The 16613-nt window shown below is 44.8% G+C and overlaps 1 protein-coding gene across 1 annotated transcript; it reads left to right on the forward strand.

Annotated features, from left to right (window-relative positions):
* The first annotated feature begins 2026 nt into the window (after positions 1 to 2026).
* On the forward strand, positions 2027 to 14441 carry polr2a (RNA polymerase II subunit A). The gene is made up of 29 exons (XM_084552153.1): positions 2027 to 2373; positions 3090 to 3222; positions 3325 to 3461; positions 3592 to 3765; positions 3859 to 4140; positions 4231 to 4392; positions 4491 to 4711; positions 4795 to 4927; positions 5016 to 5140; positions 5306 to 5516; positions 5610 to 5819; positions 5904 to 6072; positions 6175 to 6269; positions 6374 to 6577; positions 6662 to 6884; positions 6972 to 7155; positions 7255 to 7426; positions 7533 to 7638; positions 7882 to 8087; positions 8184 to 8447; positions 8552 to 8759; positions 8848 to 8948; positions 9038 to 9142; positions 9255 to 9437; positions 9545 to 9748; positions 9850 to 10036; positions 10130 to 10243; positions 10332 to 10481; positions 10863 to 14441. The coding sequence occupies exons 1-29, from the start codon at positions 2287 to 2289 to the stop codon at positions 12011 to 12013; spliced, it is 5901 nt and encodes a 1966-aa protein (XP_084408279.1). The 5' UTR covers positions 2027 to 2286; the 3' UTR covers positions 12014 to 14441.
* Positions 14442 to 16613: the final 2172 nt, after the last annotated feature.

Raw genomic sequence — 16613 nt, forward strand, 5'->3', positions numbered from 1 at the left:
TCTTGATCCAGTGGGTTGTATAACAAACTAAAGGCATTTCCTAATCACTGGCGACAAGATGATTACTTTAAACACACAATAAAAAGGCTCTGAGTCATCATTTTGATCACCACTGTAAACCTACCTGGCTATAATCCCATTTTTTGGTTAAACAGCGAGCCTATCTTTCCTATAACAGGTTATTAAGCACGTAGTTAGCTAGCAAAATGGCTTCAACTTTCGACACCGACGAGGAGTCGAGACGACTGAATGCCGGCTAGAAAACCCCCCCAAGCCGTTTAGACACTTATTACGTTATCACGATTAAGTAAATAAATTAAACTATTCACATAGCCGGCCATCGTTTTGTCGCGAAGGTCGACAATTTTAAGAAAATGCGTAGCTATTTGGCTCGTCAAGTTGGCTATCAAGAATATTCCGGACTCCATCTTTTCTCGTTCACAACAAGAAGCTTTCAGTCCAACACCGCCATGTTGAGCGCTAATGGAGAACAAGTATGCTAGCGCCAAATAGCCTTAATTATAGCCCTCATGGTAACGTTATATTACAACTCGTACCCAGTTCCCCCCGTAAACAGTTTACATCTCTTACCCGCTTAACAGTAAGTTAAGTTGTCTGGCTAAAGTAAGCTTTAGTAGCACAACGATTAATAGCTAACAAAACGTTTTGTCCCGTTAACGTTCAGTACAAGGCTAACCCGTCAGGCTAGCATCTCTTACACCGATTCACACTGTAAGACTCGCATATTGTGGGTAGTTACTACTTAATCGCGTTTTATAAAGCTAGAAAAAGGGTACATTAGATTAAAAACAGATCTCTAAATCTCAAATAGCCGACGACCAGCAGGGCACATACCGTCGTCGCTAGCCTAACGTTAGGCTAACCACATCACCAGTTGGATTGCTAGCACAAGAAAGCTACATTTTAACATTGGTATTTGATAAAAATTAAGTCAAGTGGCTTGTAAACTACCAGCAATAATAGTAGTTTAAAGTAAGGTAAGTCGGGGGCAAGTAAAAATTAATCGTCAAATAATGTTAGTTAACCGCCATAATCATGTCGTCTCAGACCGCTTTTTAACGAGGCCTATAGACATTTTCGCATTTTAATAAAAATATCGAAAACTTGACAACAATTCAATACTACAGTGCTATAAATACTTAACTCATAACACACATATGTAAAAATAGTCAACATCCGTTGAAAAACAAACGTTACATGAAGAGTCGAGGCTTTCCCCAGACTTTCCTAAACGGCGCGCGGAAAATCCAGTCCAGTCGCCGGGCATCCTCCGCAGTCGAGTCCGAGGTTTGCGAAAAAGTCCCAGAGATCCGAAAATGTCGTAGATCAAAAAACAAAGCGTCGATATTTTTCTAAATTAGGTCGAAAAATAATCCAATATACAATGTTTAGAGTTAATAACTTAATGTGTTTCGACAATTTCCCCTTGTTTCATAAAGGATCTTAACAGGCCTTAGCTCTGAGCCTCTTTTCTTAGAGCCCAGGCTGATCCAGAGCGAGACGAAGGGGAGAACAGAGATTTTTTTTATTTTTGCTCTGAGGGAAGAAATTAACATCGGCCACATTCGGCAAACATCGGAATCAGGGCGGGTTTTGTTGAAATTATCCCAAGAAGGTTCATTTCTTCGTAGCAATTGGTTGTCTCTTTTCCGCCACTAAATATTAATAAGTAAAAGGACGAATCCAGACGGTTTAAAATGAATATTCATATTTGGCATGCAAATGATACTTTTCACCGCCTATTCTTTTTTAACAAAGCCAATAGGAATGGGCCCAGATTAAATCAACACCCGCCTTTAGTTGTGATTCGTTGGGAAAATAAACGTGCGCTCTAATTGGCTGTACGTAACATGAAATTAATTATTCATATAACTGTCTTGAATGGCCAATGAGCGTTTTACTACAGAGATCTAGGTCCCACCCCTCGCAGAGCCAGTCCCTGTCTTTTTGAGTGTGTAACCCCGTAGTCGGCTCTCACTCTATATAACCAAGCGTCGAGCAACTACAGACTCAGAAGCGCTCAGAGCGCTCCAGAGGTTAGATCAGAAAAAGGGAGGGGAATTGTCGGTAGCCAGTATACTTAGGACCAAAACATAAATAACTCGTCTTTAAAGGCAACCGACAACAGAGGTCCCTGGAATATCGCCTTCGGAGACTTTCCGGTCACCGTTGGCGGCCTGACCCGAGTCCTGGTGACAATTTAAAGGCTGTTCCTGCTCACAAAGCGGCGTGCCGAGGAAGGACGCGTCTCTTTGAATAGACAGGATGCACGGACCGCCCTCCGGCGACAGCGCATGCCCATTGCGCACGATCAAGAGAGTTCAATTCGGCATCATCAGCCCAGATGAGCTTGTAGGTTTTCTTTTTGGGGAGTGGGTTTTTTTTATTAATTCTTACAGATCACACATAACTCGTACAGTTTACTGGCTAATCGTTTAGTTTTATGTGTATGGCAGAGACATGGTTCTGTTTGCAACGGAAAATCTTGCTGTTAGCCTAGCCTAGCTAGCTGTGTCAGGCTGGAGCTTGAGCTAACTAGCATGTTTCAGGAAGTTTGAAAAACTTTAAGCACAACATTTTCTTAAGTTATCCATGCTATCACATGAATTAAACCCCATTTTTATTCATGCAATGTAACATTTAGGCCCACCAGTAAGTTTAATATTTTGGTTAATTTAACGCTATTCGCTATTGCCACAGCGTGTTTGATTATACAACTGATCGCATTGTCTCTTTTCACTCAATGAATAAATAAACGGTAACCTCAATAAAGTCAGAAATGCATGTTGTTGTTTTTTAAATTATACCGGAATTTAACGGGTATAATGTATTTAATTAGTGTCCCACGTGTGTGGCATCATTTTGTTTGTTGCGCGAAAGGAAGTGTTAATGACTGAATGGTGGGAGAGGGGTTATTTAAATTATTATATCGTTATCCCTGATGTGGATGGATATTTATGAAGGGTTATAGTTTATCAGTTATGTGTGTTATTTATATTCGATGAAAGAGGATCAACTGCTGGTTTATTCTAGCATCAACTTATACTTATGATGGTCTTTCTCCTCAGAAACGGATGTCAGTCACTGAAGGGGGAATCAAGTACCCCGAAACAACGGAAGGAGGACGTCCTAAACTTGGTGGCCTTATGGACCCAAGGCAAGGGGTCATAGAACGAAGTGGAAGATGTCAGACATGTGCAGGTACAGTGTCATGTTAGCGTCGGATATATTATTAATCAAGTGATGATTGTCCCTGTGTCAGATAGTGACTTAATATTATTTATATGTCTTTTGTTTCCCCAGGAAACATGACAGAATGCCCAGGCCACTTTGGGCACATCGAATTGGCAAAGCCAGTTTTCCACGTCGGCTTCGTAACTAAGATCATGAAGGTTCTCCGATGCGTCTGCTTCTTTTGCTCCAAGCTCTTAGTGGATTCCGTAAGTAGTTGCACCACATTACAGTATATACTGATAAAAATTAATACTTTATCATGGAAGTATAATTTTAGTTTTGTCTGTAGCGTTTGCAGTCTGTAGTTGGGCTTAAATCACATTATTTTACCTCCAGAACAACCCCAAGATCAAAGACATCCTGACAAAATCTAAAGGGCAGCCCAGAAAGCGCTTGACTCACGTGTATGAGCTGTGCAAAGGAAAAAACATCTGTGAAGGAGGGGAGGAGATGGACAACAAATTTGGGATGGAACAGCAGGAGACGGAGGAGGATCTTACCAAGGAGAAGGTACATGTGTGACGTCTTTTTGTCGCAGTTAACAGGCGTTCGTGGAACTGCTCGGCATGTTTTCTCACCCTCGCCCCTCTATGCCATACACAGGGCCACGGTGGCTGTGGGCGCTACCAGCCGCGTATCAGGCGTTCTGGCTTGGAGCTGTACGCCGAGTGGAAACACGTTAACGAGGATTCGCAAGAGAAGAAGATCTTGCTGAGTCCCGAGCGGGTCCACGAGATCTTCAAGCGCATTTCAAACGACGAAGACGTCATCTTGGGTATGGACCCCAATTTTGCGCGACCTGAATGGATGATTGTGACTGTGCTGCCCGTGCCTCCACTGGCTGTGAGGCCTGCTGTGGTCATGCAGGGTTCTGCTCGCAACCAGGTAAAGTACTGCGACTTTGCGAACGATTGCTTTGTTGCGTTAAACGCTTTCGTGTCCTGTGACTGACAAATTGTGAATTCTGTTTTAAAGGACGATCTGACCCACAAGCTTGCCGACATTGTCAAGATCAACAACCAGCTGAGGAGAAACGAGCAGAGTGGTGCGGCTGCTCACGTCATAGCTGAGGACGTGAAACTGCTTCAGTTTCATGTAGCCACTATGGTGGACAATGAGTTGCCAGGACTGCCGAGAGTAAGTATTCACTTAATGATAAAGTTACATTTCAGCTGTTTTGCACATTATAATTTGGTGCTAAAACTACAACCATTGTTTTTTTTTTTTGTTCCCAGGCAATGCAAAAGTCTGGCCGCCCCCTTAAATCCATAAAACAGCGTCTAAAGGGAAAGGAGGGGCGAGTGCGTGGTAACCTGATGGGCAAGCGTGTGGACTTCTCAGCCCGAACTGTCATCACCCCAGACCCCAACCTACAAATCGACCAAGTGGGCGTACCACGATCCATCGCCGCCAACATGACCTTCCCAGAAATCGTCACACCCTTTAATATTGACAGGTACGTCGGAGTAGTTTGAAGGTTAAGATTTGGTGCTAAAAGCATTTGTTATATTCTAATTCGATGTCTGTTAATTCTATTAGATTGCAAGAGCTGGTGCGACGAGGCAACAGCCAGTACCCCGGAGCCAAGTACATCATCCGAGACAACGGAGACAGAATTGACCTGCGATTTCACCCCAAACCAAGTGACCTTCATCTGCAAATCGGCTACAAGGCAAGAAAAGAAAAAAATATGTACAGTTGGTTCTAGAGCAAGTGCATTATTAGGAGTATATTTTAACATGCTTATTTTCTTTGTGTAGGTGGAAAGACACATGTGTGATGGTGACATCATCATCTTCAACCGACAGCCTACACTACATAAAATGTCTATGATGGGGCACAGGGTTCGGATTCTGCCCTGGTCCACGTTTCGACTCAACCTCAGGTACCAAGGCTTTGATTTCTTACCGAAAGAATTTACCCCCTTGTGTACCCTAAGGATTTTTCTAAAATATAAATTTGGTCTTGATGCATATATCTCATGTCTCTAATAAGAGCCAACAAATGTGGTGTATCATCTCTAACATCCCATCCTGTTGTCTTCATCCAGTGTCACCACCCCATACAATGCTGACTTCGACGGGGATGAGATGAACCTCCACCTGCCTCAGTCCCTTGAGACGAGGGCAGAGATCCAGGAGCTGGCCATGGTGCCCCGTATGATCGTCACACCCCAGTCCAACAGACCCGTCATGGGTATCGTGCAGGACACCCTCACAGCTGTTCGCAAATTCACCAAAAGAGATGTGTTCCTAGAGAGGGTAAGGGGACGGTAACTGGGCTGCCAATGGGTTGAACGGAAAGGTTTTAATGCTCAACATTTTTTCATTCATTGTGTGCTTTCCATATTACAGGGAGAGGTGATGAACCTTCTCATGTTCCTCTCCACTTGGGACGGGAAAATGCCTCAGCCAGCCATCCTCAAACCCCGTCCTTTGTGGACAGGCAAGCAGATCTTCAGCCTCATCATTCCAGGACACATCAATGTGATCCGCACACACAGCACCCACCCCGACGATGAGGACAGCGGCCCCTACAAACACATTTCACCTGGCGACACCAAGGTACAAAGCAGAGTTATGTGTTTAAATTCAAAAACAGAAATTTACCACAATGCAGATGACCTGACAGCGAGCTCTTTTCCGTAGGTCATAGTGGAGAATGGCGAGCTGATCATGGGAATCCTGTGTAAGAAGTCTCTGGGAACCTCGGCTGGATCCCTCGTCCACATCTCCTACCTGGAGATGGGCCACGACATCACCAGACTCTTCTACTCCAACATCCAGACTGTGGTCAACAACTGGCTGCTCATCGAGGGTAAGAAATATGAACATTGAACGAATACAAAGTGTTTTTGTAAGAAAAACGTTTATTTACTTTAACATCGTTGTCTTAATCATGATCTGTGTTGTGTTAAAGGTCATTCCATTGGTATTGGTGACTCCATTGCTGACGCCAAGACATACCTCGACATCCAGAATACTATCAAGAAAGCCAAACAGGATGTGATAGAAGTAAGAACAACATCCCTGAAGCTCACAGAATGATTCACACAGATTTTCATTGGGGGAAAAAATCTCTAGAAAACATACTTATATTTTTGCTTTTCGTCTGCCAGGTCATCGAGAAAGCTCACAACAACGAGCTGGAGCCAACTCCCGGTAACACACTGAGACAGACCTTTGAGAACCAGGTGAATCGTATCCTGAACGATGCCCGTGACAAGACAGGATCTTCTGCCCAGAAATCTCTGTCAGAGTACAACAACTTCAAGTCCATGGTGGTGGCTGGATCTAAGGGTTCAAAGATTAACATCTCGCAGGTAAAACAGATTCCTAACCGCTTTCCATTGGATAAAACTGGTTTGAGTTCACATCACCTAACTTATCTTATCCTCCTTATTCAGGTTATTGCTGTGGTGGGGCAGCAGAACGTGGAGGGTAAGCGAATTCCCTTTGGCTTCAAACACCGCACACTGCCTCACTTCATCAAGGATGACTACGGTCCTGAGAGCAGAGGCTTCGTGGAGAACTCCTACCTGGCCGGACTGACGCCAACAGAGTTCTTCTTCCACGCCATGGGAGGCAGAGAGGGTCTGATCGACACAGCTGTCAAGACAGCTGAGACTGGTAAGCCCAGGCGGTTTCTAAAAATTAGAGAATAAGTTGAAGAGACGTAGAGGTTAAACTAAATAAATCCCAATCCGTCATGTGCAGGTTACATCCAGCGTCGTCTGATCAAATCTATGGAGTCTGTGATGGTGAAGTATGACGGAACGGTGCGAAACTCCATCAACCAGGTGGTTCAGCTGCGTTACGGTGAGGACGGCCTGGCGGGAGAGAATGTAGAGTTCCAAAATGTGGCGACACTGAAACCCTCACACAAGGCCTTTGAGAAGAAGTAAGTTCCACGGCAACACAATTGGGAGTATTTAAAGTTTTTTAAATTGTTAGTTTTCCTTTTGACTTGTGGTTTAACTGCATCATATTACCTGTCTAGGTTTAAGTTTGACTGCACCAATGAGCGAGCTCTGAGACGGATGCTGCAGGAAGACGTGGTCAAAGACGTGCTGACCAACGCCCACGTGCAGAGCACCTTGGAGAGGGAGTTTGAGAAGATGAAGGAGGACAGAGATATCCTGCGAGCAATCTTCCCGACCGGAGACAGCAAGGTATGTGACCACAGCTGTAGACACACCTCTGTTTTGTTATGGTCTCTTGGTTCGCCGTGTGAAATCAGAAATACCGATAAGCGTGAATGTTTGTTCTCACCTGCAGGTGGTGCTGCCGTGCAACCTGGCCAGAATGATCTGGAACGCTCAGAAGATTTTCCGAATCAACGCGCGAACCCCAACAGACCTGAATCCTCTCAGGGTGGTCGAGGGTAAGGTCAAAAATATCAGACTTAATTAGTTGCCGCTCTCTCAGTTTGAATGGTGTCACTGCTGCAGAATTAGAGCTAAGAGGTCATGGCCTAGCCTCAGGTGTTCCCTAAAGCCGTGTAAAGCCACCTGCTGATTCCTCACCTATTACATAATGTGTAGAGGAGTTCTGTCCGTGTTACTCTTTGCTGCAGATAAGATTGTCACTTACAGGATCCCAATAACGGTTGCGTTTGCATCCTCAGGCGTTCATGACTTGAGTAAGAAGCTGGTGATTGTGAACGGTGAGGACCCTCTAAGCAGACAGGCTCAGCAGAATGCCACTCTGCTCTTCAACATCCACCTGCGCTCCACGCTCTGCTCCAAGCGCATGACCGAGGAATTCCGCCTTTCCACCGAGGCTTTCGACTGGCTGCTGGGAGAGATTGAGACCAAGTTTAACCAGTCCATTGTAAGCAACACATATGTGGTTTAACTCCTGCCTTGGCTCTGTTAGACAATTGAAAACCTTTGAGATTCTTAAAAATACATCACATTTCTCTCCCAGGCTCACCCAGGTGAAATGGTCGGCGCTCTGGCCGCCCAGTCGCTGGGAGAGCCAGCCACCCAGATGACCCTGAACACTTTCCACTACGCCGGTGTGTCAGCCAAGAACGTAACACTTGGTGTGCCCCGTCTAAAGGAGTTGATCAACATCTCAAAGAGGCCCAAGACGCCCTCGCTGACTGTTTTCCTGCTGGGTCAGGCGGCACGAGACGCTGAGAGGGCCAAAGACATCCTCTGTCGGCTGGAGCACACCACACTGCGTAAAGTAAGAAACTTATTGAGGAGCATCTCCTAGTGTAGTTTTATTGTTGAGAAAAATGGCCAATCCTAATTTACAAACTGGGACTAAGAATGAGCTTCTTCCCTCAGGTGACAGCCAACACCGCCATCTACTACGACCCCAACCCCCAGAACACCGTGGTGGCCGAGGACCAGGAGTGGGTGAACGTCTACTATGAGATGCCCGACTTCGACGTGACGCGTATTTCACCATGGCTGCTGCGTATCGAGCTCGACCGCAAACACATGACTGATCGCAAACTGACTATGGAGCAGATTGCAGAGAAGATCAACGCAGGTGACTTGTGTACACAAACATAGTCGGTGTTAACATTCGACATGAACTCGCAACTTTTCCTAATGACGGTGTGGTTTTTCTCTGCAAGGTTTTGGAGATGACCTGAACTGTATCTTCAACGACGACAACGCAGAGAAGCTTGTGCTGCGAATCAGAATCATGAACAGCGACGAGAACAAGTTCCAAGAGGTGAGCAGTGATGTTATATGTCATTAATATTAAATGCTAAGCAGACAGTTTTCACTTAAGCTACAAATAACTAAATTTTCCTTCTCTAGGATGAGGAGGTGGTGGACAAAATGGACGACGATGTGTTTTTGAGGTGCATCGAGTCCAACATGCTGACAGACATGACCCTGCAGGGTATTGAGCAGATCAGCAAGGTAAGAGATTAACACAACGGCAATAATGTTTCCACCTCATACATATGCACCAGTAAGAAAAGGATATACCTGCCTGTGGCTATTAGTCAAAGGTCAAATTCTTCTCTTTCAGGTGTACATGCACTTGCCCCAGACTGACAATAAGAAGAAGATCATCATCACTGAGGATGGTGAGTTCAAGGCCCTGCAGGAGTGGATCCTTGAGACAGACGGAGTGAGTCTCATGAGAGTGCTCAGCGAGAAGGACGTTGACCCCGTCAGGACCACCTCCAACGACATTGTGGAGATCTTCACGGTACGAAAGCATAAAAATATTTTTCTCTAAACTGCAGGAGTACGGTATGATTTCCTTATTAGAGTAAGATATTCATTCTTTCTCCTCTGCCGGTCTTTGTCATTTAGGTCTTGGGAATTGAGGCTGTGCGAAAGGCTCTGGAGAGAGAGCTGTACCACGTCATTTCCTTTGACGGTTCCTATGTCAACTACCGTCACTTGGCTCTGCTCTGTGACACCATGACCTGCCGCGGTCACCTGATGGCCATCACACGTCACGGCATCAACCGTCAAGACACGGGACCGCTCATGAAGTGTTCCTTTGAGGAAACGGTACGAGGATAATTGACAATTAAAGAAATTATCTTTCATCAACCAATTTTAATCTTGGTTACTTTCAAGTCAGGTCCTGATTTTTCATTTCCCTTCTCCAGGTGGACGTGTTGATGGAGGCGTCATCTCACGGTGAAAGCGATCCCATGAAGGGTGTGTCTGAGAACATCATGCTTGGCCAGCTGGCACCGGCAGGGACGGGCTGTTTTGACCTTCTGCTGGATGCAGAGAAGTGTAAATACGGCATGGAGATCCCTACAAACATACCTGGCATCAGCGTTGCTGGACGTAAGTGGAGAAATATTTGTTGCCATATTGTTTGCACAGTGGATGTAATGTAAGGCGTGTGATATTTATGTTCTGTGTACATCCTATCTTCAGCCACAGGAATGTTCTTTGGCACCGTGCCGAGTCCCATGAGTGGTATGTCCCCTGCAATGACCCCGTGGAACACAGGAGCTACCCCAGCTTATGGCGCCTGGTCACCCAGTGTTGGTGCGTAAATACCCACAGTGCTTTTGGTTGTTTTTTTCCTTTTGCTTGGTCTTCATCCACTGAAGATTTCTCTTGTTTTGTCCTCCAGGAAGCGGCATGACCCCTGGAGCAGCAGGTTTCTCTCCCAGTGCGGCATCGGACGCAAGTGGCTTCTCTCCAGGTTACTCCCCTGCCTGGTCTCCCACTCCTGGGTCTCCTGGTTCTCCAGGACCAGCCAGCCCATACATCCCATCTCCAGGTTAGACATTGCAGAGATCACCTCAAGACTTCTGAATCCTTTACTTAGTACAAATTAAAATTAAGTCTAATGACCACAAATGCTGCAGGGCCTTTAAAATTAAAAGTGCGTAATGGTAGAAAAGGATTTGGTTACATGTTTTGGTATAGGTTTTGAAAAGTAATTGAAAGTAATTCTGAAAAAAGTAGTAATAATTAGATTTTTAAATGTTATTTCTTCACATATGAACCTCCTCAGTCAATAAGTGAAGGAGTGCACAAGTTAATTTGGACATGTTTATCAAATCATTGTCATACTTAAGAAATAGCAGCGGCCCAATGTTGGATCCTTGAGGTACGCCTCCAGAGTGTCTTCTATTAAATGTGTCTATTTCCTCTGTAGGTGGAGCCATGTCACCAAATTACTCGCCCACCTCCCCCGCCTACGAGCCTCGTTCTCCAGGCGGCTACACCCCACAGAGCCCTGGCTATTCCCCGACATCACCCTCGTACTCCCCCACTTCTCCCTCTTACTCCCCCACCAGCCCCAACTACAGTCCAACATCTCCTTCCTACTCACCCACCTCGCCCAGTTACTCTCCAACTTCTCCTTCCTATTCACCCACGTCTCCTTCTTATTCCCCAACATCGCCTTCCTACTCCCCTACCTCCCCTTCTTATTCTCCCACCTCCCCCTCCTACTCTCCCACCTCGCCGAGCTACAGCCCGACGTCGCCGAGCTACAGCCCGACATCACCCAGCTATTCACCCACTTCACCTTCTTACTCACCCACCTCTCCTTCCTATTCCCCCACGTCTCCATCCTACTCTCCCACCTCCCCGTCATACTCCCCTACTTCTCCTTCCTACTCGCCAACAAGCCCAAGCTACAGCCCTACGTCGCCAAACTACACCCCTACCTCCCCCAGTTACTCCCCTACCTCCCCCTCATATTCCCCAACGTCGCCCTCTTACTCCCCAACTTCCCCGAATTACACCCCAACAAGCCCCAACTACTCCCCCACCTCTCCCTCATACTCACCCACTTCTCCATCCTACTCCCCCTCCAGTCCACGTTACACCCCACAGTCACCCACCTACACACCCAGCTCGCCCTCATACAGCCCCAGCTCCCCCTCCTACTCTCCCACCTCACCCAAATACACCCCGACTTCCCCCTCATACAGCCCCAGCTCCCCGGAGTACACCCCAACTTCTCCCAAATACTCCCCCACCTCACCAAAGTACTCCCCAACATCGCCGAAGTACTCGCCCACTTCTCCCACCTACTCCCCGACGACTCCAAAATACAGCCCCACCTCTCCGACCTACTCCCCCACTTCCCCCACCTACACCCCCACCAGCCCCAAATACTCTCCTACCTCCCCAACTTACTCCCCAACTTCACCCAAGTACTCACCCACGTCTCCCACGTACTCGCCAACTAGTCCTAAAGGCTCCACATACAGCCCCACCTCCCCCGGATACAGCCCCACCTCGCCCACCTACAGCCCAGCCATCAGCCCCGACGACAGCGACGAGGAGAACAACTGATGAGCTGCGGAGGAGAAGGGGCGGCACCTGAAGAAACCCCGTCACCTCGTGGATGACAACTGAAGGACAGCACCATCAATCAGCTGGAGGTGGCGGTACTTCCAGCCACAAGGGGTCCCTATTGTGATCGTAACTTGGGACTTAAGGGAGTCGCCCCCTCCACCTTAATCCCCCAAAATGTCCAAAACTATTATGTGAAAGACTTGAACTGCTTTGCCTGAAGGAAAAAAAAAGGCTGCCTTTTGAAATAGTTTTTTAATTTTCACATGGGGTGTTGAAGCAAAACTGAGAATCCCTCGAGGGAATGAAAAGGAGAGGCAGATGTGGTGAACAAAGTAACTTTATAGAGGTCTGCTTCCAGTCTCTCTCTCATTCTCTAAATCTTGGGTGTGTAGTTATTCCTGGAAGGTGTACATATTGCCAAAAGCCTTTCTAAAAATCTGAGTGGATTGTATTAATCACTAAATCAGACGCTCGAAAGAAAATGGTAAGGTTTAGACTTTGTTTACTGCGTATTTCACGAAGGTGTATCCTGTTAGACCTTTTGCTGCTTTTGTAAAAGTACAGTTGCTGCCAGTTTTGGGAGCATTTTGTGGATGAAAGACTGAGCTTGTGAGTGATGTATTGACACTGATTCAAAAGAAATACATTATTATGAGAGAGAAACTGGTTGGCAGGGGGGAAAAAAAAAACCATTTCGCTCTGAACATCATTAACTACATAAAGTGTATGTACCCATTGACCTCCCCTCTTCCTCCTTCACACCCCAAAGACCTGAAAGATGTCATGAAAACACCCACCAGCATCCTCCTGTCTTCAACCATTTTGGAGACTTGTGCATCAAAAGCAAAAAAAAAAAAAAAAAAAACTTTTCCAGATACTAATCTTCCCCTGACATTGGGAATTTAAAGATTTCTATTGAAAATAGAATGAATATTCTGTCTTTTAATTTTAATTTTTGAAGGAAATGGGGCGCACACACACACGGATGAGGGATACTAGTTCGGAGTTGCTGCTTTTGTCTTTGTTTGCATGAGTAGCACATGTTAATACATTTTAATCAAGCTTTAGGTTGAAATCGTTTTCAAATCCCTCCCACCTTTTGCTAATCTGTCCCATTTCTGATAGTTGTATACAGGTTTATTTGGACTATTCCATTTATTTAAGAAAGAAGGCTAACTACAATTCAGTGTGAATATTAATAGAGAAAAATTAAGAATTTTAATTTTCTTTTTCTTTTTTTTTGGCTTTTCTCTCGTTTGCTTTCGGTGAGTTTGTAAACCTGTTTGCGGGAGGCTCACGTTCATATACTGTGGATGAAGGGGCAGGGGACGGAGGGGAGTGCTTTTTATTTTTCGACGCTATTCTCCTCATCAGTCCAAGCTTCCGCCACGACGGCGGCTGCGGCTCTTTTCACTTACAGTTGTACGGCGTTGTGCGTGCCGTCACCAGGTTGTGACGTTGCGTCGGTTGGAAGGTACAAGAGCAAAAGGCTCAGTGTTAGGTTTGGTGTTTTCACTTTTTGGGCTACCAGAGGGGAAATGTCTTTCCTCCTGTCGACCTGAGAGCGAAACTTTATATATCATTTTTTTTTAAACAGAGATCGTCCAAAGAAACAGCACTTTTGGCCTCTCTCAAAACACCCTTACCCACTACATTAGTGTGAACTTTTTTTTTTTCCAGTATGGATGCTTTCTCACATGATAGTTCAACTGTGTTCGAGAACCGTCTGTACGCCTGATGATTAAAAAAGAAAAAAAAAAAGCAGCTTTGTTCTCTCTCGCTCCATTTCAACATTTAACACGGTTTCTGGATTTATTAGACTTGCTGGGTCTCCTCCCTCTTCCCTCTTCATCCACAAGTGATCCTCATTTCTGAAATCAGTGTTTTGTTTTGTTTTTTTCTACCAGTGTATGTACCTGTGACGAGGGGAATCATGGGGAGGGAGGGAGGAAGGGAGGGGGTGTTTGGTATTGTGTCTGACTGGGAGTCCTGAAAAAGATCTGAAATACATCCAGTAATCTTTTGGGTTCTGAAAAATCTTTAAATGGTTTGTCTAATTTTGTGAAACACTTTTCTTCCCAGTCAAGTCTTGAACTGAAAGGAGTGCACCCTCTGGCCTTTGACATGAAGCAGCTTTGGAAACTGCTCTTAGTGAAGAAGAGTCCAATCCTGTTGTCTTAACTGTGTGCCGTCCAGTCAGTTCAGGACGTCGGGACTCCCAGTGCGAATGAATGTCTGAATATGTGTGTGAGTGCGCGTCCGAAGGCGATGCAGGGTTTCAAACTGAGGAAAGAATTTACACGTCTGGGCAAAGGAAGGTTTAACTTAAAGTTGCCACTGTATAGAAAATCAAGTCTCATTCTCTGTATCTTCGTTCTGTTTGTTTTTTGACTTGGAGAAAAACTGAATAAAAAATTTTACTATACGCCTCTCTGCTTTTCTTAACCTTTGCAGAATGAATGGGCAACATTTTCCAGCATTTGAATGAAAGAAAAGGCTTAATTATCAATGTATATTAAACTGTACATTAAGAACATTTTAAGTAAAGTTTGTGTTTCGCCATTTTATTTCGCCACTTTCCTACATACTAGAAAGTATATGGTAGTTTTTGTTTCCCTATCCATAAATTATCCAGCAACACATGAAGTATGGCTACATAAAATTTCACTATACAGTTTTTTACTGGAAATAACTAGTATAGAATAATGTAGTAAATGTGCCTTATTCAATTATAAGTATCTAACTTTGTATAATGAGTTGGCATATGCTTTCCTTTAGATGCCTTCTTCCTTGTCAAAGTCCACTTAAGTACACCGATCAGCCACAATAATATGACCACCTTCCTAATATTGTGTAGGTCTCCCTTGTGCCTCCAAAACGGGTTCTCACTCATCAGAGAATGGACATGGGCCTTCTGAGGGTGTCCTGTGGTGTCTGGCTACAGGATGTTGTTAGTGGAGGCCTTTGGGTCCTATGGGTTGAGAGGAGGGGCCTCTGTGGATCATCCCACAGATACTTGATCAGTTTGATCTAGTGAATTTGGAGGCCAGGTCAACACCTTGTGCTGTTCTTCATGTTTTCTGAGTTGTTCCTAAACTGTTTTTGTGTGTGTGTCTGTGTCAGGCTGCATCCTGGGGATGGCTGCTGCCATCAGGGAGTGTCATTGCTATGGGGTGGGGGTGTCTGGTCTGGTCTAGGTGGGTGCTATATGTCTAAGAATGTCCACATGAATGGCCAATGTTATTTACTTCACCTGTGGCCTGTCATAATGTGGCTGATCGGTGTTTATAGTGGTAAGAAAAACATCCACAAATAAAATCTATTGAAGCAACAGAAGAGTTAATGAAGAATTAGTTGATTAAATTTGATTTTAAGAATTAATTAATTAGGCTTCATTAGATTATTTCACATTTTGACCAGAGTGACATCAGTTTATTTAAAACATAATAGTAAGACCCCTCTTACCTTTTACATAATCACATCCAGACCATCCCCTGTGCATCATAAAGTGAATCTACGCAGTTATTCCTCTAGGGGTCGCTGTCGGCTCGCTGTGAGCTCACCTGGTGCAGATAGGAAGTCAACTCATCGACCACCTTGTAGAACTCCACGGGAGTCACATGTCAGCAGAGCCAACTCTCTCGCTGGAAGATTTACAGGTAAAATACGGAAAATGGAGGGTGAAATGAATTCATAGCTTACGGATTTTATAACCCCAGCTAGCACCAGTGTTAACCATCTTAACCATCTAACCTCAGCATGAACGTATTTGACAGGTATAAAAAAATATATATCAATTTAAGTGAAACTGGTCCATTTTGAGATTTTGTATGGAGGACCAAAAGTGCCATAAACAAAACGTAAATAAATACGCAAATAAAATATTTAAATGTAAGGTTTTTAACTTAAAACCTAATGTGATACCATAAGAGTTTCTAAAACCACTTACCAACTTTTACGTTTTTTTTTACTGAAGACAGTAAAATTTGCTCTGTAGATTAGGTTAAAAAAACAGCAATTCAATTCAATTTTATTTTAGTGTCAATAATAATACAAACTGTTTCAAGATGCTTTACAAAATCCGGTCTGAAACCCCCAGAGCAACAGGAAGAAACATTAAGCAGAACCCAGCTCATATGGAGGCACCCATCTGACTAAGGCCAGCTGGGTAGAGACAGAAAAGAGAGAGAGCGAGATAAACATACATCTGTCACAAATACATCTGACTAAAGCGCACATGAATCATATAGCTGATGATGTTACAGGACAGTTTGAGAATATAAGAGGAGTCATGGACAGGTTGGAGAATTGCTCATTCAGGTAGGAGTGGATAGCTGCAGAAGGCCATAAAGACTGGGCAGGCTGATGTGAACAGTTTTGATCAAGTAAAAAAACACGCGTGGGCAGATTTGTGGAAGTCTTTCGCGTGGAAAGGATGAATAATTCGTACCTCACGCAGGTAAATACTGCGCAGAACGTCACACTGAGTAACTGTTTACAGTGTGTTTCCTCGTCAGACGGGCGTGTCTGAGTGGGAGTCCTCGGTATGAGTAATAACAGTGTTTGGATCTGTTGCTATGATGATGTTTCGCAACTG

This window comes from Chelon labrosus, assembly GCF_963514085.1.
Source record: "Chelon labrosus genome assembly, chromosome: 1".
Classification (NCBI taxonomy): Eukaryota; Metazoa; Chordata; class Actinopteri; order Mugiliformes; family Mugilidae; genus Chelon; species Chelon labrosus.

Bases quoted from the DNA above. Each gene is read 5' to 3' on its own strand.
- polr2a (XM_084552153.1), top strand. From the start codon at position 2,287: ATGCACGGACCGCCCTCCGGCGACAGCGCATGCCCATTGCGCACGATC. The intron at 7,427-7,532 runs GTATGTGACCAC...TCTCACCTGCAG, and splicing joins TCCCGACCGGAGACAGCAAG to GTGGTGCTGCCGTGCAACCT. The intron at 10,244-10,331 runs GTGCGTAAATAC...TTTGTCCTCCAG, and splicing joins CGCCTGGTCACCCAGTGTTG to GAAGCGGCATGACCCCTGGA.